Source organism: Ornithorhynchus anatinus, chromosome 17, assembly GCF_004115215.2.
Source record: "Ornithorhynchus anatinus isolate Pmale09 chromosome 17, mOrnAna1.pri.v4, whole genome shotgun sequence".
Lineage (NCBI taxonomy): Eukaryota > Metazoa > Chordata > Mammalia > Monotremata > Ornithorhynchidae > Ornithorhynchus > Ornithorhynchus anatinus.
In genome coordinates this window covers 23960829-23988699 of record NC_041744.1, presented here as the reverse complement: position 1 = coordinate 23988699, position 27871 = coordinate 23960829, and the positions used below count along the sequence as shown (strand labels likewise).

The window sequence follows — 27871 nt, the reverse complement described above, 5'->3', positions numbered from 1 at the left end:
TCTTTCTTTTATTGGTATTTTCTCATTGAACTATTGTGCTACTGAAATGAAAGAAACAAGTCAAAACTGGGTTAATATTTCATTATTTGCAGTATTGCCACCATTTGAGGAATTGTCTCAACTAGAAATGAAGGGTGGGATAGGTAAAGTAGGATTACTTTTATTTGGTTAGCAAAAGTGTGAGAAAAATATCATGCTAAACCATGTGTGGATTTATGAGTGACTATGACAATATCGCTTCTGAACATTACTAAAGTGATCCATGAATATTCAAATTCACAGCAACAGGATCTCTCCTATTATCAGAACAAGGAAAAGGGAATATTAGTTTACTAATTATTAAACAATGAACTACCTATCAAATTTTATTTTATATGATAAAAATGATTAATTTCATGTGTGACTAGTCTGATGCTTTAGAGGTCCACATCTTGAATTTCAAATGGGATCCACTGGGTGGTAGACAGGGTTCAAAAGAATATTGAGGCCAAAACCAATTTATCTCGGACCTATAGTACAAAAAATTATTATGAAGTTGTGATGATCTTGATTCATTTAATCAGTGTATTCTCTTCCTATATGTCAAACACAACTATCTAAGATCAAAGATTTGGACAATCAATCGCATTTGAGACTGTGCAGAACACTGTACTAAGCACTTGGGAGAGTACAAGCACTTAGTACAACGTTTTGCACCCAATAAGTGCTCAATAAATATGACTGAATGAATACAATATAAGAGAGTTGCTAGTCAGGTTCCACAGCCACAACGAGCTTACAATACAGAGAACAATTACCCAGTGCTGTCCAGATCACATATCTGCATCGTAACCTCCAAATGCAACTCTCCACTCCTCAAATCCCACCCATTTCTTTCCCACATCAAGCAAAATCTCTTGACCCATGGTTGTTTGGCTCCACCTATATTCTCAAAGCACTTAGTACAATGCTCGGCACACTATAAGTATTCAGTAAATACAACTGACTGAAAACTCACATATCTGCCTTTTTCATCCTCTACTCCACAGATCATGTTCTAAGTTCCTCCACAGCAAACCTATTCACTCTTCCTTGCTTTCATCTCTTCTACCTCTGTCTTGAAACCAAATCTTCTCTTTAAAATCTGCTAGACCACATATCCCAATTATATTTCCTCCTAACTACCATCACAGTTCTCACAGCCACCTGCATTAGTTTTGTACACATTGATGTTTGTACATTATTTAAACCACTATTCTTTCTTATCCATCTTTTCACATTCTTTTTCCTCCATCTGAAAAAAATTGTGCCTGTTTCCCAGTTAGATTAGTAACTCCTTGAGGACAGGGATTGTCTTTTACCTCTTTTGTGATAGCCCAAGTGTTTCAAACACTGCATTACATAAGTAGATGGTTCAATAAATAAAACTGATTGCCTAAAATTTTACAATCCTTCTGATTATACAACCATTTTAGTCTGGTTGTTAGCTGTGGTCACTTCTTTGAGGGTAAGACCCGGGTGTTTAACTCTATTTTACTTTCCCAACTGCTTGGTAAAGGGCTGTGCACACAGTAGGTGCTCAATAAATAAAATTGATGGGATAACTGTTTACCTACTAATGGAACCAATTTCTAGACTTAATGGACAGCTCAGGAGAAAAGACCGATATGCTTTATATATACTTGCACACACATGCAACATTGAAAATGTATCCTTGAAATGTTTCCTGGACAATCTATTTTTTCAGTCTTTTTTCAAATTGATAGACACCTATCAAAATACATTCACTATGAAAACTTCAATTTCTAAATATATTTCTTCTCATTATTACAAAAATGGCCATTCAATGCAACAATCAGTTATCTATGTTCAAAGCAATGTTCAGGACCCAGAACAGTCTGAAGAGTCTAAATTAATGGTTGTTTTTAGGATTGCATGAGCTGATAAAGGACACTTCTAATTCCGTTGACATCTGTCCTATTAATTCTGAACAAAATACTTCCAATATCCAGATCTACAATCACACAGGTAGCTGAGCATGTTATTGTCCAGGCAAATGTGTTATGAATTCATAGATGATGGACTACACTGAGGCCAGATGTCAGAGGTACTGAAACTGATAATCCATCAGTAATTTTCTATCTGTCGTAATAGCTCTGACCCATTGAACTAAATAAATATGTTTAATCACCGGCTGGACACTTATCAAACTGTGCCATACGCTATGGTGAAGGCCTTGTTAAGCAGAGTCGTCACAGCTCCCGGACAGTAAGTAACCACATTCTGTTTGGGGGAAAAAGATTCAGGTGGAAATCATATTGCAAAAGAAAACAGCAAGTTAAATCAACAGACATCTTTTATAAAAACTACACCTCTCCCTCTTGCCCTCTGCAGCTATATTCTATTCTTTTTCATTAAATTGGAAATTATCCCCATCTTTAATATATACTAATTCAAAGAAGAAAATTTTACAATGATTTTTAATTCTTTCAAGATCAAAATAGGAATCTGGGATGTGCAAGAGTCTACAATAAACACCAGGGTGTTATATGATATTAATCCAGCTGTCCTGTTCTTGCAACAAAGTTATTAGAAGAGGAAAAGATTCTCTTGCAGTTTAAGGAGCCTAATTTTACTTTACAAGTACATTTCAAGTGAGGAACACACACCAGTAAATTCTAATCATAATAAAAGACATAAAAGCTTTAGCAATGCACAGTATTGGCTAAAATGATAGACTGGTATTTCTGGCCCAAAGGGGCAACCAGCTACGTGATGACAAAGGCCAGGCCTCAAGGCCACTTGAAAATCTAAGCAAACTCTGAAGATCAGATGCAGAGGGCTGACCATCTACATAGGAGTGTTTTCCACAGTTCCTATAATGGTCAGGCTTAGAACCTACTTGGCATCACGCTGCTAATGTCTTCCTTTGTGACTGCTCTATGTTAGCAACAGTGACAAAAAGCTCTTGAACTTGTTTATTCACACTTGTTTAATCCTGTTTTTACACACTGGCTCACAGCCTGTAGGGTTGTGAAGATGGATGATGGGAGCCTAAGCCACGAGAGGCTTGGGGTCATGATGTCACTGGATCTCATTTAACAACATCACTCAAGACACCAGTCACTTCAAAAGGTCATCCCAACTGTGGATTCTGTGTAGGTGATGGCAGGATGAGTGGATGATGATATAAACAGAATTTACTTGACAGTGATGTCATACTTGAAAATAAGAGTCACTCATCACTGCTATATGGGACAAAACCATATATGATATGGTAATTCTTTCATTTCTCTGAAAGTGATTGATTTCCTCTACTGTGTCTGTCTATCCATATATAAAATTATCATCTTGTGAAAATATTACCAAAGTAGAAGTGTGTCATGCCAGAGAGTATAGCAAATTAGGTATATTACAATCAATGAAAATTGTATTTGTTTTAACAAAGCCCACATATTAGTCAAATAAATTTAAAATATAAAAGTATTTGACATAGTAGAAGTCAAATTTATATGAATTGGGAAGATGATTTTCAGAATACATTTGAGTACAATTGGTTTTAGCCAAAGAGCTCAGAATCCTGAGTGTGTGAATAAATCAATCAATGGTATTTACTGGCAGAACACTATACTAAGCAATTGGAAGAATACAACAAAGTTGGTAGACATAATTGATAATTAAATAGTAATAAAATGTACATTTGTTTGCTTCTGTACATAGTGGGCAAATGTTATCTGAATGCAGTAAATGGTAGGATTAATGTGATCCCCAAAACATTAATAGTGTTGGTATCCCAATGGTTAATATTAGCTATCCAAATTAAATTACTCCGTGGACATTTTTACATATTTTCCTGAACATATGCAAAAACCCCAAAGCTGTTTAATTCCACTTGCCCTAATAGCATTACACCCTGTTATGTCACATTTCTCAAAAGCCAAAGACAACATACAAGAAAATGTGTATTATGAAACCCATTGTGTTAAGAACCATCTCTGCCTTGCTAGAACGAAAGCCTGGTGAAAGGATAGCATGTAATAATTGCTAATCCTTCCTCCCTTTTAGTGATTCAATGCCCAGGCTGGAAGAGGGGAGGAAAAAGTGACATTGTTCAAATCCACATCCTCATGGCATTTACAAAGACCTGGTCAAAATATTTTGATGGATGACCAAGAAGACAAGAGGGAAGGGAGTTAGCCATTTATAGAAAACCCACTGTGCCCTATGAAATGTCCTGTTGTAGTAAGAGTAAATAGTAACTTGACAAACCTCATAAATGTTCCTTCCCTTGCTCACTTGCTTGCTTTTTAAAAAGGAACTAAGGAGTTTACTGGTAATGTTCAAATACTATGAAATTATAATATTAATTTAATTAATAAATTTGGAACCTCAAGAAGAGAAAAAATACTTGCCTGATATTGCTTATGACTCTTCAGACCCTAATTACTTAAGAGCTGTATGTCCAATCGAAAAAGAAAAATGGTTTAATTAGCAGGTTATCAATATGAAAAGTTCATTGTGGGAAGGGACTGAGTCTGTTATATTACTCCTTCCCAAGTGTTTAGTACAGTGGTCTGCATATGGTAAGCACTGAATAAATAGGATTGATTAACATTTTTGACAGAATTTACTTGGACCCATGACTGGTTAATTCCTTAGAAAGCACCTAGACCCTTGCTGTATACCTATCAGCAATACAGAATGTTCAAAAAATAAGAGCAAGTGTCAGCAAGTGGTGACTAGAAATTTAAGACCTCTTGAAATAAAAATATTTTGAATTTAATGCCTTTATTTTCTGACATTTTGGTTCATGTGAGTAAATTAACTGAGAAATGGGGAGGGCTAGCGTGAACTCTGAAATCTAAGATTTTTTTTAAACAGAATTTTTTTTTGTGTTTCCTTCCAACTGTTAGATGAAGACGATATATTTTATCCTGCAAATGAGTATGTTTTCAACAGGAATTCAAATAGGAATTTCCAACTGAATTGGCTTTTATCAAACAGTTTACCAGGAAAATTTTCTGTAATGAAGATCCCCATATAGTACATTATTCCATCCTTCGATCTTTTTCTGTCATATGATTTCTAAATGACATGTTTTACTTCTTTGAAGAAAAGAAGACCAGGAGTGGCTTAGTCATCCTTAAGTACTTCTCAAGTTATCTGTTGAAACTGTTTTGAAACATTTTCAAAAAAGGCCCCATTTAAAAGTAACCTTCCTTTAGAGTGATACAACTTTTAGTAGACCAATTTTTATTGAAAATTAAACAGCACATTTTTTCCTTTAGGAATGCTTTCAGTTCAAGTTTAAGAAGGGAACAAGGCTGGTTCAGTCTCTCTCAGGCTTCATCTGAGAGTCAAGACACGTATGTCACAGTGCAGTAGATGTCTTAAATGAAGGGTTGGTCTACAAATTGCAATTGAATTTTTGCTCCCACCTCAAAGGGACTAGGAGTGAGATGTAGACAGATCATTGACAACTCTCATCAAAAAACTTTTTATATGGTTTGAAAATACAAGATATAAGTAAATACTTTATGCATAAGAAAAATAATCTTTTTACCTAATTTCTCTAATTTTAGAGTAGAAATTCAGAATCACAAAAGGATATCACATAGATCTATTTTTAATCCATCAACCCTTGGGTTGGGGTGATTTTGCTATTAATATCCATTCATTCATATAGTATTCTATCTGATATGGCAACTTACACTTCCTATTTCATCAGGCTTTCCCATTTTATGTATGACAAACTGAGGTTCAGTAAAATTAGCATTCCCCTACAAAATACTAGAGAATGTATTAAGAAGTATGCCGCTTTTCTACCAAGAATGAAAAAACAAAATTTCAGTAGTTCAAACAAAACTTTAATCCCTGGGTTTATGTCTGACAAACATTCGACTTTTTTTCAAAACCATAGGATGAATAATTACAAGTGGTTAATTGATCACCATAAATTTGAAGCAATTTGCTTTTCTCAAAATGCAGAGTATTTTCAGGTTACCAGTAGAAAGAACATGCACCCAGTTCTCTAAGTATTTGGATTCTAATCCATTTGCCATGTGACATCTTTATGACCTTGGGTGAATTACCTAACTTCTCTTGGTTCTATCATCTGCAAAATGGATATGAAATACCTCTTTTCCCTTCCTCTTATACTCTTATCCCCAGGTTGGACAGAGAGTGGGTCTGACCTGGTAATCTATTATCTACCCTGGTCCTCTATTATCTGACCTGGTAATCTAAAAATAGACTCAATCTGGATATCCTTTGAGAGAACTCATTTAATCACCAAGAGGCCATTACCCAATTGCCACAGCAAGTTTAGCTTATTAACTACCTAGGGTTTGGGCACAGTCACACAACCTTTGCAGTTTACTCAAGGTCTAGCTTCTCATGTTAATTCAGTCCTTGCAAATACAATCCTCACTTTCTCAACTGGGTTGACATGCTAATAAAAGTTAAAATTAGTGATGGTAACTGAACAGAAATAATGATGGTTGTTCATTAAATTAAAAAGTTAAAAAATGCATGGTATTCATCTGAAAATGAATATGGATCCAACTTGACCCTATCCACACCATACTATTCCAGATATTTTAATCCTAGAAGGCTAAAAAATAAAATTTAAAAAAACTCAGAAAAGACAAACTACTCAAGATATAAATGAGTATTCATCCAAAAAAAGAAGCCAAAGATGATATTTTCCATGGCAAATAAAAATGTTATTCAAGAAGAAGTTTTCCAGATTCATATAATTTGAAATACATATCTTTGTTGGCATTTAGCTCAAATAGTATTTATAAGTTATTTGGAGAGTTACTACAAATAACTTGATTCAGAATCACATCTGCAGTATATTCTCATACTGGCAGTATTCCCATCAATTCTTAAATAAGACTTGCAGTGAAAGAAAAAGTGATATGAAGTTATCAATTAATAGTATTTATTGAGCACTTACTCTGTTCAGAACACTATGCTAAGCACTTGGCAGAGTACATTGCAACAGAGTTTGGAAGATGCCTCCCCAGTTATAATACAAAATAATATTAACTTATGATGCTGAACTATTTTCTAGAATGACTAAAACTAAAGCACATCTAAAGTGGAATGAGAACATGAAATCCTCACAACCTGATCACCCACGAATGCATGATGACTACTGCAATTGAATGAACCGATTAAATAATGTTTGAGTCCTCATCATCACTCTCAAGTTCATTGATTTTCATGTGTTTTTTTTTTAACCTAATGGTGCTTGAATGAAATATTCAGATTTTTGAAGGTGGTAGCTACCTTCAGTCAATGGACTTGGACAGGGGAATTCATTCTTTGGACTCTGAACAGAGTTGTACTACTTGATGTATAAAAGAGGAAGAATTAGAGATCATCCACATACTCACTCGATAAGAAAAAGGGATGGGTAGGCACTCAAAATTTGGGGAATTAGGCATATAAAATGCTTCACTGTGAAAAGGAGTATGATTTAAATGGAGTTCATCTAAAGTGAAACTCTCAACCAATTAACAAGTCAAAAGGTTGCTTTTCATTCTAACAGCCATTAAGTACATTATGAGATTTCTGTTCACAATTACTCTACAAATTGGGCATGTCTGTATTATTTTTTTCAAGTTTGGAAAAGACAGGTTACTAAGTGCATATTGACTCATGCATGAGGATGTGCAGCAAAGTCTTTGTTTAATTAATGAGACCCTGAGGGAGCTGGTGGCAAAAAGCAGACTATTGCTACATTATATATATATATCTTTTTTAAAAAATCAACTTGTTGAAGTAAAAATGTTATGCTATCTTCCTGCTAAAATGCAGAATACAAAGAAATTCATGCTGATTTTGGTGAAAGCCCTTCTTAATTATGTACACCTATGAAGTCAATAAAAAAAAACAATTGTTGCTGACAAGCAGATATTGTTTGGAAGTTCAGGAATGTGCAGACTTTTAAAACTATGAGTATTTAGGGAGAACATGGATAAATTCAATTAGCCTCTGGAGTTCAAAATTATGAAAGAAAGATGAAAAGCTTGATAGGACAGACCATGTGCTAAGGCTGCATTTAAGATGTGCCTTGCTTCTGATAACATTAGGTTTGCCACTGTTGCTTTTATGATAGTGGTTCTTCAGCTTCCACAGTAAGAAAATGGGATTGTGAAAAGTAGAAAGTGTCAATGTATTGCTTGCACTGGTATTTTTTCTCTGGCAATCAATGCTCCAAGTGATGATCAATCAGTTCAAATAAGAATGAATGGTCCCCCTAGGAAAAAAGATTGACAATTTTACAGGGATGGCATGCTAGCTAATGCTTTTTCTTTGCTTTTTTAAAAAAAATTCTCAGGCCACTATCCCACATTCTCTTTTGCCATCTCTTCCTCTCACCCCTGTGTACAACCCTCTAAACTCTGTTCTAGGTCCCCTTCTTGATTTGCACTCAGTCCCTTGAGGAGCTCATAACTTTACCTCCCCTAGGAGCATGACACCCAAATAATATACCAAGCTAGTCTTTACCTCTTTCCTCCTCTGTACTCTCACATCTTCTCCTGCCTCCAGGGCATCCTTACTTGGATGTCCTGCCAACAATCTAATATGTCCAAAATTTAACTCATCTCAGTCCCCTACCCAAATCACTCTCCTCGACCCGCAATCCCATCTCACATGCTTGGCTCAGCTTAATCCAATTTACTCCCTGTGCCTTGTTCTCCTCTCATGCTTCTGACTCGATCATAGTCTGCCCTCCTAACAAACTTCCTCCCCATCATGTTCCACTGTCCAAAGTTCTTCCCATCTAAAAAAGCTTTCTGATATCTTATCCCCAGTGGACCTTCCCAAATTAATCTCCCCACCCTAAATCCCTCCGTCACTTCAGCACATGAGCATTTGGGTCATCACACCTCCTACTAAAAGTATTTACATATACATCTCCTCACACTTTTCCACCTCCCTGAATTTATTTTAGTGACTGTCTCCCTGTAGATTATACACTTCTTGAGGGCAGGTATCTTATTTACCAATTCTATTACACTCCCCCAAAACAGAAATTCTCATCTTCCCACTCAAACCTTGTCCTCCCCGTGACTTTCCCATCACTGTAGGCAACACCAAAATCTTCCATCTCACAAGCCCACTAACCATAGCATTATTCTCAACTCATTTCTCTCAGTCAATCCACATATTCAGTCTTTCCCCAAATCCTGTCTGTTCTATCTTCACATGTCTAGAATTTGCATTTTCTTCTCTTCCAAAACTGCTACCACAATGATCCAAACACTCATTATTCTGCCTGACTACTGCACCAGCCTCCTCAGTCACCTATCTGGCTCCTGCCTTTCTACTTCACTCTGCTGCCCAGATCATTCATCTAAAAAAACATTAATTGCTTAACTCTCCACTTCTCCAAAAGCTCCAATGGTCCCCCATCTACTTCTTTATTAGAGATAAACTCCTTACAATCAGCCATAAGTCACTGAATCAGTTCCCACTCTTCTATCTTACCTCCCTGATCTCCTAGAATAGCCCCCCTCTACACTCTTCTAAAGGCAACCTACTCTCTGGACCTTGGTCTCATCTATCTCATCATTAAACCCTTGCCCATGTTCTGCCTCGATCTGGCTCCTACTCCCTTCATATCCAATGGACCACCACTTTCCCCACCTTCAAAGCCTTCTTAAAATCACATCTCCAAAAAGCCTTGCCCAACTAAGCCCTCATTTCCTCTGTCTGCCCTCCCTTCTGTGTTGCCTATGATTTGGATCTTTATCCCTTTAAACGACTGATGTTCACTTCACCTCCAGCCCCACAGCCCTTAATGTTCATAACCTTACATTCTGCATTCCCCTTATTTGTAATGTATTTCATTGTTGGTTTCCCCACCAGACTGTAACAGTATAAACTTCTTGTGGGAAGTGATCATATCTACCAACTCTATTAGATGGTACTTTCTCCAAGTACTTTGTACAGTATTCTGCATATGGTTAGCACTGAATAAATACCATTGAATTATTAACTGATACATGAAATAAGGACTTAGTCATTGTTTGATTGATTGCTCCAAAGAACTGGTGAGTTCAGACCTTGTTACTGTTTATGTCAACATGATTTCTAAACCTCACACAAAGTGGATTACTGGTCATTCAGCTGTCTTAGGTTGCATCAAAAATTCTTTTTAAAATTACCTTCTACTTTTAGCACTATACATTATAAATACTCTCACTCTGCTATACTTATGTTGTCATTACAAACTGCTCTGTGGATATCCCTTGGACCTTAAGTAGTTATACAAAAGGAGGAAGAAGATATATTTGTATTTTGGACTGAGAGACTGACACAAGTTTCATATTTCTTTTAATAAGCCTTCTCATGTATTATAATAATAATAATAATACTAGTGTTGGTATTTGTTAAGCACTTACTGTGTGCTGAGTACTGTTCTAAGCACTGGGGTAGATACAGGGTAATCAGGTCCCACATGGGGCTCACAGTCTTAATCCCCATTTTCCAGATGAGGTAACTGAGGCACAGAGAAGTTAAGTGACTTGCCCAAAGTCACATAGCTGACAAGCAGCAGGGCTGGGATTAGAATTCATGCCCTCTGACTCCTAAGCCCGTGTTCTCTCTATTGAGCCACGCTGCTTCTATCACTTTACTGTCCCAGTATCCTTGTCAAGTACACTGGGGCCAATACTATTAGAATATCTACAGGTTGCCAATGAAATTTAAAATTGATATCCTGCTAAAAAGCATGTGTGCTGATGATTTCATTGCTTCCCAAATAGGTTCATACTGAGGGTCCCTAGTGCATTTTAAAAAGTGTGGGCAGGGAATGTGTCTGTTTATTGTTATACTGTACTCTCCCAAGTTTTTAGTACAGTACTCTGCACAGAGTAAGTGCTCAATAAATACAATTAAATGAATGAAAACTTCACCTTGTTGCTGCTCATTTTATTCTACAAATGCAACTGCACACCAGAGCAGTAGTCACTATTTTACTTATTTAGCACACAGTTAGTGCATTGCACCATACCTAGTCGCTTTAGGTTTAGGAGCTCAAGCCAGAACTTTAAAGCATATCTATAGATACAGTGAGATCCCAGAAGAAGGGCTAAGGTTCATCCAAATTGGTTAAATAATAGTTTAGAGCACATTTAGCATCTCTGATAGGTTAGAATATGCCAGGTCAAGCTCAGTGTTACCAACTCTTTTGTAATCCCTTATAAACTGGTTAAAAAAAGCAACTCTTTTTGGAAAATCAACCATTCTCTTGTAATTCATGCCATGTAATTTTATTTTTCCACTTCAGGAAAAAATATGTTTCCATCATAGTTCATTCACGCAATGGACCCAGAGGTATATTAGGGGAAAATGGAGATTCTTTATTTCATATATGTCTGGCTATCTAGTCACAATTTAAAATGGTATATTGCCATTTTAGGCATCCTAAGAAAAAAAAAATGCTTCTTCCTCAGTTTGAATAACACCTGTGACCTCTACTCCTAAACTCAGTCTACTGCTGTACCGTCTCTTATTCATACAGATAAAACATCAATTTAGTTTGGGATTTAAAGCAAACAGGATCATTATGTTTGTATAGTCTTCCAAAGCTTTGCTATTCCAGCAATCTGTGACCTATAAATAATGCAAGACCTTTTCTTTCTTCAAATGACTTTACTTCAAGTATGAGTCCTAGAAGATGGAGGTAGAAATTTACCCTGCAGTCATAGAATTCAATCTATCTTTGGTTCCCCAATTAAATTATGAATCAAAGTCTGTTCTTTGCTTTGTAACAGCACCAAAACCCAATTTTGAACATTTATACTTTTTACCTTGATATCAAAGACAAAGTAAATTCCATCTAATCTGAAAAGTCCCCATGTTTTGCTTTATGAGAAAAGCAGGTGGAAAAAAATGATAGATTCCTATGTGACCCCTAACCTTTGAACCACAACCTGCTTTCCACTCAAGTGTTCAACCCCTCATTTAATCTCTCCTCACTGCACTGGCACAGTGCCGGGAAAACGGAAAGGAAAAAATAATCTGGGGACTTCATCAATTTTTCATGAATTTTCATTTAGGCCAGAGCCCCCTCTTACACTGGTCGATAGATCAAGCTGTTGTCACATATTTAACACCTGGGGCTACAGCTCCTATCTCTTGGGGCCGTCACTGACTCTGGCATGATCAGAGGAAGGCTCACTCTGTGCAAAGACCCCTTGTGCTCTTTCTGGTTCGGTACAAGTGGGTCCAAGTGCAGTAAACTGAAATCCTATCTGGAGTACCTGATACAAACACAAATGTTCCTTGTGATGATCTTAGTGGAAAGCTGTACATGGAAGACTTGTCAATCTATTGCCTAAATGCTAAGAAGTCACTTTCAGTTATAAGGGGTTTCTTCCAGTCATGGGGCTGTGTTCATGCTAATGTACTGGTATGCCGGGCAGTAGTTGCATAAACTTTTCAAGCCTAAAATATCATTAATACATCTGTTCATTTGCCAGTCTTCCTGTGTTGCTAATTGACCAGTGAAGAAAAATCTGAAGAGCTAATGTATTAGAGATAGGAGTATCATTCAATATACATAGGATGGTTTGCTTTGCGACTGTTTTAGATGGCATGGAGTATGCAACTTCATGGAAGTATGGGAGTCAGGATGTTATTAGAAGCTTATATAGGAAAAGAAATAACGCAATCACTATTACACTAATTCCCAAAATCCCCAATACTATTTATGTCTTTTCCTGCACTGTGATTTATTAATTATAAATAAATAAATAAACTGTTTTGGGGAAGCAACGTGGCTCAGTGCAAAGAGCCTGGGCTTCGGAGTCAGAGGTCATGGGTTCGACTCCCAACTCTGCCACTTGTCTGCTGTGTGATTGTGGGCAAGTCACTCAACTTCTCTGGGCCTCAGTTACCTCATCTGTAAAATGGGGATTAAAACTCAGAGCCCCACATGGGACAATCTGATCACCTTGTATCCCCCCAGCACTTAGAACAGTGCTTTGCACATAGTAAGCGCTTAACAAATACCACCATTATTATTTATGATGAAATTTTGGTTTAAAATTTTAAAGTGTTGGTGACAATTCCCTAAAATTAAATTAAGTACTGCCTTATTTAACAAACTACAGTAAATATCATTGATTCAGATGTCTACCTATTCTTTTAAGGAACATTTGACTCTGCCCCATTAGTTCACCACTGAATAAGTTTCACAGGTACATGTCACTAATAGGCATCAGCAAGAACATAAAGAAGATACAAATCCATGTCCTTGAAGAGCACATAAAGATGCCAACAGCTGATATTTGCTTGCTAGAAGAACACAGTCTGAGTACAGTTAAAGTTTTATAGACTTTGCCTGAGCCTAGTCCCAGCAGGAGCCAGAATGAACAAAATAGCCCTATGGAAGCTTATCACCTGAGGTGAATTTTCTCTCAGAGCATCAGTTTACTGTTGGATAGTGAACTCTGGCAAACTTCATACATAGTTTTCAAATACTGGAAATACAATGTGGGTTCCAACCACATGTTTAAGTGCCATCTCACCCCCATGAAGAGCCAAACTACTAAGCAAATACATTTACCCAAACAGCATGGCTCAGTGGAAAGAGCCAAGGCTTGGGAGTCAGAGGTCATGGGTTCTAATCCTGGCTCCGCCACTTGTCAGCTGAGTGACTGTGGGCAAGTCACTTCACTTCTCTGTACCTCAGTTATCTCATCTGTAAAATGGGGATTAACTGCGAGCCTCACATGGAACAACCTGATTATCCTGTATCTATCCCAGCGCTTAGAACAGTGCTCTGCACATAGTAAACGCTTAAATACCAACATCATCATCATCAAATACACACAAATGACTTGCATAATAAACACCAAAACCTACATACTATAGCCCCCAAAATACAGGTATTTCAGGTCACAAAAAACTCATATTTTGACCCCAAAAATGTAGACAACTAGTTCGAAAATGATTTGGAAGAGTTAAACACCTCAATTGCATGGCCACTTTGCATTCTTCCTCACTGCAAAAATCCAATATAGATTAGGGAAGCTTTTTGTAAGGACTCTTCCCCTCTAGACTGTAAGCTTTTTGTGGGTAGGGAACATGTCTAACTCTGTTGTATGCTCCCAGGAACTTAGTATAGTGCTCTGCACATAGTAAGCACCCAATAAATACCATTGATTGATTGAATGATTGACTTCTAGTTTTGCTAGAAATTTTCCAATAGCTTTAAGAATGAACTAAGATTATTAGTCTGTCCTCATTTGGGGGGAAACACCAGAAATGTAAAACTTCCTTATCAAGAGCATTTTATATTATTGCAGAACCCTGTCACCTATAATCAGTGTTTTCTTTCTCACATAAGAGCAAAGAGTTATAATTTTATTTTTCTCCCAAATTAGAGATTTCATATCCTATTCAAATCAGTATCAAAAGTGTTATACAGCTTAAATATATAAACTATGTTAAGTAAAAGGCCAAACTGGCTTTGAAATCATTACCAGCGATCATGAAAAGAATGTTTGAGACTAGGGAGGGGGAGGAATTTAATGGAATGTAAGTGCTTCTACTTCCCGTTGAACTTGACTTTGAACATGGAGAAATCCAGGAGCCACATGGAACCAGATATGACCAAATGGTACAACTAGCCTGCTGAGAATTAAAATGAACATTTTAATTATTTTTCCCTCCCATATATTAAAAAATAAAAATGGAGTATTTGGAATGAGAAAGGGAAATAGCATGAGGATGGGAAGCAGTATTGCATAGTGGATACAGAAAAGGCCTGAGAGTCAGAAGGTCACGGATTCCAATCCCACCTCCACCACTTGTCTGCAGTGTGGCCCCCCTGGACAAGTCACTTCACAGAGAAGTGCCTCAGTTACTCATCTGTAAAATGGGCCCCACATAGGACAGGGACAGTGTCTAACCTGATCTACCTCTATCTACCACAGTGCTTAGTATAGTGCCTGATAGATAATAAGTGCTTAACAAATACCAAAATTATTATTAAAGATTCAGATATAGCGAGTAAAACAAAACACAATGTGCATTTTTTTTCCTAGAAAAAGGTACACCCAAGTGATCCAAGTCTTAGGCAAGAAATGTACAAAGAATCTATTAAAAGAGGCTAGTATGTATTTTACTAACAGGACATTTTCAAATAGAATTCATATGTTTATATCATCTGCTGATTTGGGAACCCATTCCTAAAAGAGAATTGCTTAAACTGGCTCAGAATGTGACCTAAATTAATTGATGAATTCTCACAATTAAATTTCAAAGCTACAGAATCAGCAGTCTAGGGTCAGATAATGATGCCATCATAAAACTTTAATCGAATTCTTAACTCTCATATTTCACATCCTGTGCTCCTTTCCTAAAATACTTCACAAACAAAATCCAGCTTTATTATTCCTGGGATCATCTTTTATCTGACTTACTGTTCATGCATGACCTGCTACCAGTTCTGCTAGTTAACAATGTAACTCAAGAGACAGGATACACTGAAACTAAATCTTTATTGTTGTCAGCTAAATCAAAAACCACAGGCTTTGGTGTAATATAAGTTGTTCTACTTATAAAAAATATCACTGGGTATAAATGCAGCAGCTTTACTAATTTTATAAAAAGTCATCTGTGTTGCAAAATCATACGAAAAGTTAAAGAAAAAGTGTAAAATTATTGTAGCATTACCTTTTCTGGGCTGCCATGTGGAGGAAGAAACACCACCTAGAGACCGGGTCAGGAATACTCCTATACACGTCTATGAAACACTCTAACCGCTAGGCTACAAAGCATCAATGCAGTAATTCATAAAGAAACAGATGAACATACTTAATTGAAGCACATGCAAGTTGGCTTGCAAACATAATAATAATAACTGTGGCATTTGTTAAAGGCTTCCTATGTGCCAGGGCTATATTCAACACTGGGTAGATACAAGGTAACTGGGATGGAAACAATCCCTGTCCCACATCAGGCTCACAGTCTTAATTCCCATTTTACATATGAAATAACAGAGGCACAGAAAAGTAAAGTGACCTGCTCAAGCTCCCACAGAAGACAAGAGGCAGAGCCAGGATTAAAACCCAGGTCCTTCTGACTCGCAGGTCCGTGGTCTATCCACTAGGCAATACTGTTTCCCTGCATAAGCAACAATCCTCCCTTTGATTGGTCCTCAGAGAAAATCCACCAAAGATTTAGACCCACTGCACTGCTAAATAGATTCAGCAACGTGAAATTCAACAACCAACTAGTTCAAATGAGAATTCAGTCAATTCTCAGGTATGGACATTGAATTAGGTGCAGGTGATTTTTGTTATAATAATAATAATAATGGTATTTGTTAAGCACTTACTATGTGCAAAGCACTGTTCTAAGAACTGGGGTAGGTACAAGATAATCAGGTTGTCCCATGTGGGGATCACAGTCTTAATCCCCATTTTACAGATGAGGTAACTGAGGCACAGAGAAGTTAAGTGACTTGCCCGAAGTCACACAGCAGACAAGTGGCAGAGCCGGGATTGTAATACATATCCCTTGACTCCCAAGCCCGTGCTCTTTCCACTAAGCCATTCTGCTTCTCAACTTGGGCCATTTGGGAGCCTACCTTCCCTTTGACTTTCTTCAGCACTGATTCCCCCCAGCCTGCAAAACCAATCTATTCCAGGATCCACTGATGGGGATGGAGTGGGGCCCAAATATGGCCCAGGTTTTGATGAACTTTGCCACATCTCTCTTGTACAGGCATAGATATTTGAGAATGGCTAACTAGACAAACCATTTGATTTTCAATCTTTTTTTTTATTATAAGGGAAACAATTAGTACCAATTGCATTCAATAATATAACTCTGACATGTATTCAGAGATAAACGTGATCTGATCTGTGATGATTGAGTTATTTTACAAAGAGATTCAGTGGAGATAATTCCAAAAACAATTTTCATACAGTGTTTACATAAGGAGCCCACTCCACCATGCCAAAGGATTTTTATAGTGGTCCACAGGGATTCTCTCTGACAGTATTTCATAAGAGGTAAAAACCACACTCAGATCTTTGGCCTGGATGGGATAAAGTATGCTGGAGATGGACTGGGTCCTGAAGGAAATCAGAGGACCCTTCCTCTACCTCCAAAGGAAGAAGGCATTCTTTCAAGCACAAAACCAAGACCAGCGAATCAGCCCTGCATTGAGTATGGGGCTAAAACATCTAACGTTAATACTTTCAAAAAAGTAACAGAAGAGCAGAGTTATTTACTCCAATCTGCACTCCATTATGGACCTTGAATTTAAATTTTCTAAACTCCATTCCTCAATTAGACATAGGCTGACAATATAACCAAATTAGCCAGGAGAGTCCATTTTTGTTATTGTTTTTTAAATGCAATCAGTGCTTCACAACTATACAGATGCTCATCAATAAATATGGACTGCGCTGGAAAAACTCGTTAGCTCACCTTACAATGATCCTCTGCAACTTTTACTCTTGTCTGCATTGGGGCATGCTCAGTATATGTTCAGTTGAGATTCCACAGAATTCTGGGACTTGGTAGTAGGGAGTCCCAAAATGTTGGGGGGCTTTACCCCTACGTATTTCTCCCATCTCCCCACCCCCCTTCCCCAACAGACAAACCCACACTCTTTTTCATAGTCACTGAAAGAAAATGCAAAAGCAAAATCACACAACTTGGAATGTTGTCCCAGTGTTCTCATTTGCCACACAATAAAACAAAACATGGCCAAGTTCACCCAGTCTCAAGGCTTAAGAATAATTAAAATGTGGAATACCTCAACAACTGTAGCTATTCAGTGCCTAAACAGACTTATAAATATTTTGTTCCATTATGACCACGTAATAGATTTGTGTGGGAAAAGGCTGAAATGACAATTAAAAATGAAATTATGACCAGTTTTTTCTTTAGCTAGGAAGAGCCTCTGGTGCTTTATGAAAGCTAAATGTAGAGAAGCTGCTGGAATTTGAATTTGTTTTTTTTTTACTCACATGCCACTTCCAGGGATGCATTGCGACTCACGGCCTCTCCAAGATAGTTCCTTGCAACACAAACGTAGCTTCCTTCGTCAGGTTTACTTCTGCGCCCATGCACAATACGTAAGAAAAATAAAGATCCACTAGGCAGCAGCATGCGATGGGAGCGGGGATCATCTTTGTCCGTCTCAACCCGCTCTCCATCCTTATACCACTCAATAGTGGGTGTAGGCCTGCCTTCAGCCTTGCAATTCAGAGTTGTTGGCTCTCCTTTCGACACAATGACATCTGAGGGATGCTCAACAATACGAGGCGGAAAATCTTCCTGGCGAAGACGAGATCCTGGGAACAAAGAACAAGAAAATGTATGTCATTCTGGTCTTGCACCTATGTTTCATTCTCTGTCACCATCAGGTGGTGACAGTTTATCACTCATTTACTAGATTTTCTGCTATGGCAAATCCACCCATATAGGTCATACATGGGTATGCAGCCATTCAGCCTGTGGATTTAGAAGTCCCTAAGTATTCATTGCCAAGGTAGACTAACTACAGTGACTCCAAATTATGTGTTATCATCTGTTGGGTAAAAATGTATCTTTGTATAATTCCCTACCAAATGAATTTCACTAGTCAAAAATAACTACTTTACACACATATTAAAAACCACTGGCCTTCCCATTCAGTGACTTCAATTACACAAAATATCTTAGACAAAATCAAGTATCATTTGAAACAAATACCATGACAGTTTTCTGGCATAAGCTATTGATTGATCACTGTTGAGTGGAAACAGTCTTCAGCACCCCAGGCAGGACTACCCTTAGTTGAAAAAGTCTCAAACTTTGCAACTTCCAAATGTTTCAGAAGTCATCTTCCAATCTGTCCCGTTTCCCAGATCAGTTTCCAATCTCCCCACTTTATATGTGACTGAAAATTCTGCCCTTCTATGCCACCTAAGAACTTAGTCCCAATCCCTGTTAGCATTTACAAATACATTTTCTGTAATCTATTATTTCTTTAAGTGCCTGTGTCACCTCACCAACTAAACTGTAAATTCTTTGAAGACTGAGATCATGTATATTATTCTATTATAGTTTCTCAAGGACATAGCACACTGCTCTGCTCATAGTTGTGCTCCATAAATGTTATTGATTACTATCTCACTACCATAATGGGGGATCTCTTTTCTTAGGCTGTCAAGTTGCCTCCGACCCATAGCTACACCATGGACACATCTCTCCCAGAATGCCCTGCCTCCATTTCAATAGTTCTGGTAGAGTAACCATAGAGTTTACTTGCTAAAAATACAGAAGTGTTTTACCATTGTCTTTTTCCACACAGTAAACCTGAATTACTCTCTGCCATGTCACTGCTGACCAGCACAGGGGAGTTTTGACTTGTAGTAGATTGCCTTCCACTCACTTGTCACTGGCCAACCTAAGAATGGAATGGGTATGCCTCTGCTTGACTCTCCCACCTGTAGTTAAGAATGGTAGAGTACTGAAAACTCACGAGGTGTGACCCTAAGAGGAGAAATGGGGAGTCTACAAAGTCCAAAAAGATATTAAGGCCTCAATAGTTTGAAATATAGATATGTGCATTCAACCAGTCTTGGAATATTTCAAGATGTAGGTGCTTTCATGATTTGTGATGGAATGTTTTTTGATTAAGGGAACCCCAACCCAAGGATTTTCCTTAATGGAAATGGGCAGAATAAATTCCCAGAAGGAAAATCTCCTAGAATTAATTTTCAATGGATAAATATGCCATGAAATACCAGATTCCCACCAAAGTTCAATACCACCTAGGAAGCACAGCATAGACCGACATTCCCACCTCACAGTCCTGATTTGGGCCCACTCTGTCTTTATAGCTGGATAGATGTTGGTTTGTCACCCTTGATTATTAACACTGGTGAGCTCTTTGGTTGAGTAGATTGTCATATTAAATAGCACTTTGGGAATTCATTTTATTTCAGTGAAAAAACATTTTCTAGGTTTCACTTCTAATGCCATTCAAAATTGCACAAATTTTCCTGGGAATGTGTCTTACTCGACAAACCAGTATTTTAGAATGAGGCTCTTAGAGGCTTGTAATAGAGCAAGAAGTGTCAGGATACCATTTTGTTTCTCTTGAAATGTCTGAAACCACTATTTTAGGTCTTGAACTCTTCTAGTATCTTCTCAGCTGCCAGGGATGAAATGTGCTAATTTCCTTTTTTTTTCCACCTGAAAAAATTGATTCCTAGTTCCTTTTTCTCTAACTTTCAAAAACTATTTAGAACTATATTTGAAAAGGAATACAGATCTTCACTTTTATTCTGGTTGGCTATTTTGTAACAGCTACAAAATAAGATCATCAACGACCTTCAACCAAAGTGAACTTCTCTCAACATAGTTGCAAGGATTGTCTACTCTCGTTACCAAACTGCACTCATTTATAATGAAATAATTTAAAATAATCATTATGGGAGCATGCAAATGTCTATCTTCTTTAATCCTTACATTTTCAGTGACTGGATTCCAAAAGTCCTCATGCTAAATTATCAACCTAGTAAACTGGCAAAATGGAGCCAAGTTTCTAAGACAATATTTGTGACTAAAAGTTCCTTTGAGGTGATGGGAGATGGCAAGTCCATCAACATTTGGACGTAAAAAGTCTTTCCCCTTCCCTCAGAAGCAAACATTTAATTCCTTACTATTAAAGCTCGCTGGGCTAAAGTGATTCCCAAAACTGTCTTCTTCAAAGTAAATCGGTGCCAGCTTCCTCCTTCCAACATAGCTAAAAAACCCTAATTCTGTATTTCATGGACTCGTGAATATAATTTACTTACCTTTAAGTTTAAGATTTATTTTAATGTATCCTAAAACAAAGGCACAGCTTGCAGACTTCAAAGCTGAGTAGAATGACAATTATTAGGAAGGCCATAAATGGGTTTCTTGTTTCACCAAAACAAGAACACTTTAATTCTCTTTGAGGAAAGGCATTATGCCTACTAATGCCATTATATCGTCTCAAATAAATATTACAGACTGAAGGTGCTCAATAAATACTACTGATTGAAAGCTTGTAAGCTAGAATCTGAAGTAATAAGCTTCTTTATAATAATAAACCATTGTGGTATTTGTTAAGCCCTTAGTATGTCCAAGGTCTCTTCTAAGCACTGAGGTAGATACACGATAATCAGGTCCCACATGGGGCTCACAGTATAAGAGGGAGAATAGGTACTGAATCTCCAATTTTCAGATGAGGGAACTGAGACACAGAAAAGCGAAATGATTTGTCCAAGGACACACAGCAGACAAGTGGCAGGGCCGGGACTAGAACCCAGATCCTCTGACTCTCTGCCCCATGCTCTACTAGGCTATGCTCCTTTTTGTTTCCATAAAATACATCAAAGGTGAAAAAATATCCCCTCCCCATTACCTGTGAATATTTTTGCCAAATTTTACTTCATTTTACTTTTAACTTTCATTTTATAGTTTCCCTTTTGGGTACCAATATCTGAAATGATAGTTGTCAAGGATAGGTTCCTCATACACTCTTTTCAGAAGGATTTTTTCTGAGGAAGATTGCTCAAACACTTTCCAAAAAATGTTTCTTTGGCATAGCTCTCCTCTCCTTCAACTCAAGATTCTCAGTTTGGGACAGTTAGGGACCTCTTCAAAGACATACTCTCTTCGTATAATTCTATATCTCCTCAAATTAAGAGACTACACAAAAGGAACTTCAATGATCATATATTGATCATATTCCTCTTCTCTACAGGGTGAGGTGTATAATTCTGAATTCTAATTTAGATCCAAATACAAGATGCCATCCAATATAAGTAGATGCATTCATTCCTGCTACAGAATTACAGTCCACCTCAGTGAGATAGTAGAAGATATTTTTCAAAAATCCCAAATAGTCACCAGAAAGTATTTTGGGCCTGAAATATAAATCATCATGTCTTAATTCAGCAGAGATTTGCTCTTAGTGAGAGAGCTCATAAGAGTACAGTCTAGTTTTAATCAGCACTTCCGAAGAATACAACACAGCTGGAATGTTTTTGTTCAGTCATGTTCTATATTTAGATGGGGGAGGATTTGCAATTATTAATGGTGGCTTTATGCCACAAAAGTCAGGCAGTCAACAGCATTTATTCGTTTTCTTCTTCCTATTTGACTCCTATCCTACTTCCCTTCCCTCTTTCTCTCTCCCCGTCTTACCTCCCACTATACATATATACACAATTCTGGACTACTGGTATAGCCAATCCTTGAAAAAAACAAAGTGACCTTATCCATTTAATTCATGACCACAGACTTATCATATTAAGGAATAATTATCTGACAATCTAACAAATTTAAATTATAACTGGATTTAAAGGAAACATACTTGCTAAAAGTGATCAGTTTGTAGGAATTGGACACTACAAATGAATCTATTCCACTGTATGTCATGGACTTCCTTACATAATTTTCAAAAATGCAAGTGAGTTTATGCAACATGCCTTTAAACAATTTGTGTTTATTAAATACTGGCTTTTTTACTTAATACTGATGTGAAAGAATTTCAGACAAAGGACATAATTCATTTTATAAGTAATTTTAACCCAATTAAAAAGATAATTTTTCAATGAGAAAAAAGCAGAGAAATGTAATCCTTTGGATTGTGACTGATTTTAATCCGTATACACTGTAGCTGCCTTTACAGAATTCTATAAATATGCTAAAGAAATATACCAGAAATATGCTTTCCTTGAGAAATAATATCCTTCACAATCCAATAAACTGATTTTACACTGCCTGCTATTCCATTGATTTTTATTATTTTATCTCCATATAAAAAGTTGTTATATTAAAACTTTTTTCTCAGGTAGAAATTTCCTAGGCACAACATAATGTCATATGCAGCACAATCTAAGTAGGCCTCACTCATTATAATTATGTCCCTTGCCTGAAATCTAAGTTTTCCCACACTCATTTCTAATATCAAATTATTTTTGTTGGTAATAATAACAATAATAAAACAAAAATAACATTCTGGCCTGCAATGCCCTCCTTCTTCATATATGATAGATGATCACTCTCCCCACTTTCAAAACCTAAATGAAAGCTCATCTCATCCAAGAGGCCTTCCCTAAGCCCTCATTTCCTCTTTTCCAACACTTTTCTGCGTCACCTTTGCACTTGGATTTGCACCCTTTAATCACCCTTTCCTCAGCTCCACAGCACCTAAGTACCTATCCATAATTTATTTATTTACATCAATGTCTGTCTGCTTTTAGACTGTCAGCTCACTGTATTCAGGGAAGCAGCGTGGCTCAGTGGAAAGAGCCCGGGCTTGGGAGTCAGAGGTCATAAATTCTAATCCCAGCTCTGCCACTTGTCAGCTGATTGACCTTGGGCAAGTCACTTAACTTCTCTGTGCCTCAGTTACCTCAACGGATAAATGGGGATGAAGACTATGAGCCCCACATGGGACAACCTGATTACAGTGTATTTACCCCAGCACTTAGAACAGTGCTTGGCACATAGTAAGCACTTAACAAATACCACCATTATTATTGAGAAGCAGCATGGCTCAGTGGAAAGAGCCTGGGCTTCGGAGTCAGAGGTCATGGGTTCGACACCCAGCTCTGCCACTTGTCAGCTGTGTGACTGTGGGCAAGTCACTTAACTTCTCTGTGCCTCAGTTACCTCATCTGTAAAATGGGGATTAACTGTGAGCCTCACGAGGGACAACCTGATTACCCTGTATCTACCCCAGCACTTAGAACAGTGCTCTGCACATAGTAAGAGCTTAACAAATACCAACATTATGTCTAACAACTCTGTTATACTGTAACTCTCCCAAGCGCTTGGGACATTGCTCTGCACACTGTAAGCACCTAATAAATTCAACTTATTGATTCATTAATTATTAACTGCTGCATTTAAGTGCCTACAAGTCCAAGCACTGTGCTAAATAATGGAGGTAGACACAGTGTAATCTATCAAACACAGTCCCTTGTCCAACATGGAGCTCACAGTCTAAGCAGGAAGAAGGATCAAAGGCTGACTTCTTGGTGAGTTTTTGGTCTAGAACAGGAAAAAAAAGATATTCAATGAACTTATAGTGTAAAATAAATTCAATTTTAATTGTGGTGAAATTTTAAATGAGGTGCACAAGAAAACTCTATGGATATACCACCAAAGCAATTGCAGATGGAGGTGGGATGTGCTGGGAGAGATGTGTCCAGGGCATCCCTATGGGTCAGAGATGACTCGACAGCATAAGACAAGACAAGCAAGGCACTAGAAAAATAGTGTGCAAACCAAAACTAAATGGAACGTTCAAACTACATATGTGAAAACATTTGCATTTCTTGGTGTAATAATTAAAATGAAAATAATGTGAACAGCATTCAGGGGTTTAATGTAGGGTATATTTGGATTTGAAATAATGTTCTGTAAGTTATTTTGTGCCGCTTGCAAACTTTTAATAGAGTGATAACATTGGATTTAGGTTCAGAGTCTGGAAATTATATTCTGAAAACAATACAACAGTACCTACTGTCTTGGTAATTGGATGCATTCCTGAAATGGAAATCTAGTCATTAGCCTGTGAGTTTGAAGACAGAATAATGTGAAAAATCAAGACAAAAATAAATCTCATCTATAGAGTGCCAATTCAGGATCTTAAAGCCCTAGGGCAGATTTCATTTTTAAGACTTGTACTTTGCTGCTTTTAGCAAATCTTGCCAGTGCTAAAAGACCTCTGGCGTATGTTCCATCCCTTAGAAAAGTTTCCATTGGAAGTGAACTGGGTCAGCTATAAGAGCTTTCTTCTTAAAGACTTACAATGGAGTTAATGCATTTGGGAGCCTTTCCTCTCTTACCTACAGAAGCCAACTATCTTGCATTGTAAGTTTATCAAGGATTCAAGCAAACTCAATCCCTGTCTTGAAAAGACTTTTTTTTTTCTTTCAGAATGAACAAGAGCCAGAGGAAAAATGACATGTTGTATAGAAGATTGCTGGAATTAATTTGAGATAGGTGACTGTCAGAAGGAAATGTCAGCTATTTGTATAGTATAATATTTTAAGTGAAATTGCTATTATAGTTTGCAAAGTCTCTTATCCTCCACTAAAGAGCCTGGCATTTCTGTAAAGGACTCCAAAATATCCATGTAAAATTCTTTGAAACCACATTTTAGGGCAAAGATTAGTATACATGGTCCACAGATCTTAAAAAAGAGCATGATTTGAATGCTAGAAAAAGCTGTCCTTAATACAGATTTCCTCAAATAACCTTGGTATTCTTTTACACTTCTCCCTTTGGGAGGAAAAGGTGCAAAGAAACACCAGAGGATAAATTTACAATTACCTATCTTAGGCTACTAAGCTATAGATTAAGTATAGCTTCCTCAGTTTAACTTGTTGAAGAAAAGGACCTGATCATATTCCAGCACATGCATTTGTATCTGACCTATTTTACTTCACCTTTTCATTCCAGAGGGGAATTTGTACCTTTGTTTTTCTCTTATAAAACACATTTGAATCAGAATGAGCCATGGAAATAACTCCATGTAATCATAGCCCATCATCCCTTAAACCTAGGAAAAAAAAATACTCTCAAAAAGATTTTGAGTCCTTGCTGACATGCGTGCCTAACAATACTGCTCTTTTCTTAAATGGATTAGTAAGTTCATTTCCTCAACAGTAGTGGCCTTTGTTAGAGCTATGGTGGGAACAAGAATTGTATTCTATCCTATTCTAAGAGAAAGAAGCAAAAGTTGTTTTAATTGCCAGAGAATTCTTCATTTCAAAGACACTATTTCCCATTCATTCCAGGCCTTTTACTGTATCTGGAGGCTTGCAAAACTTCCCTCTCAAGAGACAGTGACTTTCTGAGCTGAAGGCAACTTTCAAATTTGCTTTCAAAGAGTGCCTTCTCTATCTGAACAAAATGGTGTGAAGATACTATCACTGCTGCAGTGGAAATCCTGAGTGTTCGTTTCAGTTGAAAGAGTTGGTGTGAATAGAGAGAGGGGGTTTCCCATGCAACAGTTAGAAGCTCAAACCATGAGTGAAATAGGTGCTTTAAAAGGAGGTGTATTCATTTACAATATACACATCTCAGATGTTCAGTAATGGCCTTCTTTCTTGAGAACCAGAGACCCATTTACAAATTAAGCAAAGTTAAGAGGATGTCATTTCCATCTGATCATTCCTCCTTTCAGAACTGGTTCAGATATGTAGTCAATGAAGATTATCCTTCTTAAACTTTCCCAGATTATTTATCACTTTGAGATAACACAACCTCACATATCCTTACTCCGTCCCCCAAAACTATATTCTAGTTAGACAGGGGAAAGAACTGACAGTGTACTATACTATGCTGGTTTGAATTGGAGATAGGGAAATCATATAAAGGAGCTTTAGTCACATCACAGTGTGCTCTGCATTGAGGTTTGGTATGATAATTATGGAATCTGTTGAAAATCTTACTTGGGTCAAGCACTGTTCTAAGTAGTGGTATAAAAACAAGTTAATCAGGTCAGACACAGTCCTCCCACATGGGGCTCACAGTCAAAGGAGGAAGGAGAACAAGTATTGAATCTTCATTTTTCAGTTGAAGAAACTGAAGCATGGAAAAATTAAGTGATGTGCCCAAGGTAGCACAGCAGGTAAATGGCAAAGCTGGAATAAGTACCCAAGTCCTCTGACTCCCAGGTTTGTGCTGTTTCCACTATGCCATGCTGCTTTGTATATTAAATGTAGAAGAATATCCTACCCCAAGCTTAGAAAGTACCTTTGACCTCAAAGCTGAACAGGAAGAGATACCTGGCTGCATGTAATCTCCCACAACGCAGGATAATTTGGGTTTTTCCCTGCCAAGTTTCAGCTATGAAATCACAATAAGATAAAAGGAGAGGAAGATGGGCAAGGGTAGGAAAAGGGAATTTGAGCTGAGACCTAGACTCCCTTGAAGTGGGTGAAAGCACAGTACAATTTCAGGGCATTAATAAAAACAAATGGAGCTCTCCCCACAGGAAAATCCCTGCTAAAATCATTCATTTATTCATTTAATTGTATTTAGTGAGTGCTTAATACATGAGGGTGCTTGGAGTCAGACACACATGGATTTCCTACAGCAGTACAGTTTAAGACAAATTTATTTTGGAATGGGGATTCCCAAGGACCACAGGCAACTTCAGGGCATCTCCAAAGATTCTTATCACTGTGGGGAGAGAAGAGGAAATGGACAGAGAAAAATGGATCTTTCCTCTCCCCCTTCCAACCCTCAAGACCTCCCAAGTATGATTGATATTCTAGGGGATGCAGAACTTCCCCAGCCAGCTGTGAAGGGACAAGTTCCAGGGCATTCTGTGTCTCTTGTGGATAAACTGAGAAATGATCAAATGTGTCATTTTAGGATCGAAGACTAAAGAAAGCCCCAGACAGCCAGAGTGGCAGTCCATGTGGAAAATCCCCAAGGAACAAGCCTGGTTTTGCAATAGCACTATAAATGTCCCTTATGTTCTTCACCACCCTAGGGAAGACAAAAACTGATCACTGGTCCCCAGGGGACAAGTTGCCAGAACATTAATCTCCAATACATCACTGAGCTTCTGCCATAATCCATCTAAAAATACTTCAAGAGACATAGCAAGGATTTAAGTTAACATAAGTGACAAAAAAGTGTCCCATTTCACATTGCTGAAATCTGGCCAAAGAACCATATTTTGAGAGAGGTTTGAAGCCAGAATGAAGTTAGGAAATCATTTTAAATCTCAATATGTGATAATTGCTGGATCCTAATTTTACCCAATGAGAAACTGTGAGAGAAAGAAACTTGCTTGAGAGCCTGTGTATTTTTGGTCATGGGAGGAAAAGCTTATTTGGAAAAAAGAATCCTGGAA

At 37.5% G+C, this 27871-nt stretch overlaps 1 protein-coding gene across 8 annotated transcripts in view; it reads right to left on the bottom strand.

Moving 5' to 3' along the window:
* The window catches only part of ROBO2 (roundabout guidance receptor 2), a 1482214-nt gene that overhangs the window by 411478 nt on the left and 1042865 nt on the right, over nt 1-27871 (bottom strand). For all 8 annotated transcript variants that reach the window (XM_029081978.2, XM_039914497.1, XM_039914495.1 and 5 more), the window contains one exon: nt 17994-18320. In XM_029081978.2, coding sequence (XP_028937811.1) covers nt 17994-18320 — 327 coding nt within the window. The remainder of the gene's footprint in view (nt 1-17993; nt 18321-27871) is intronic.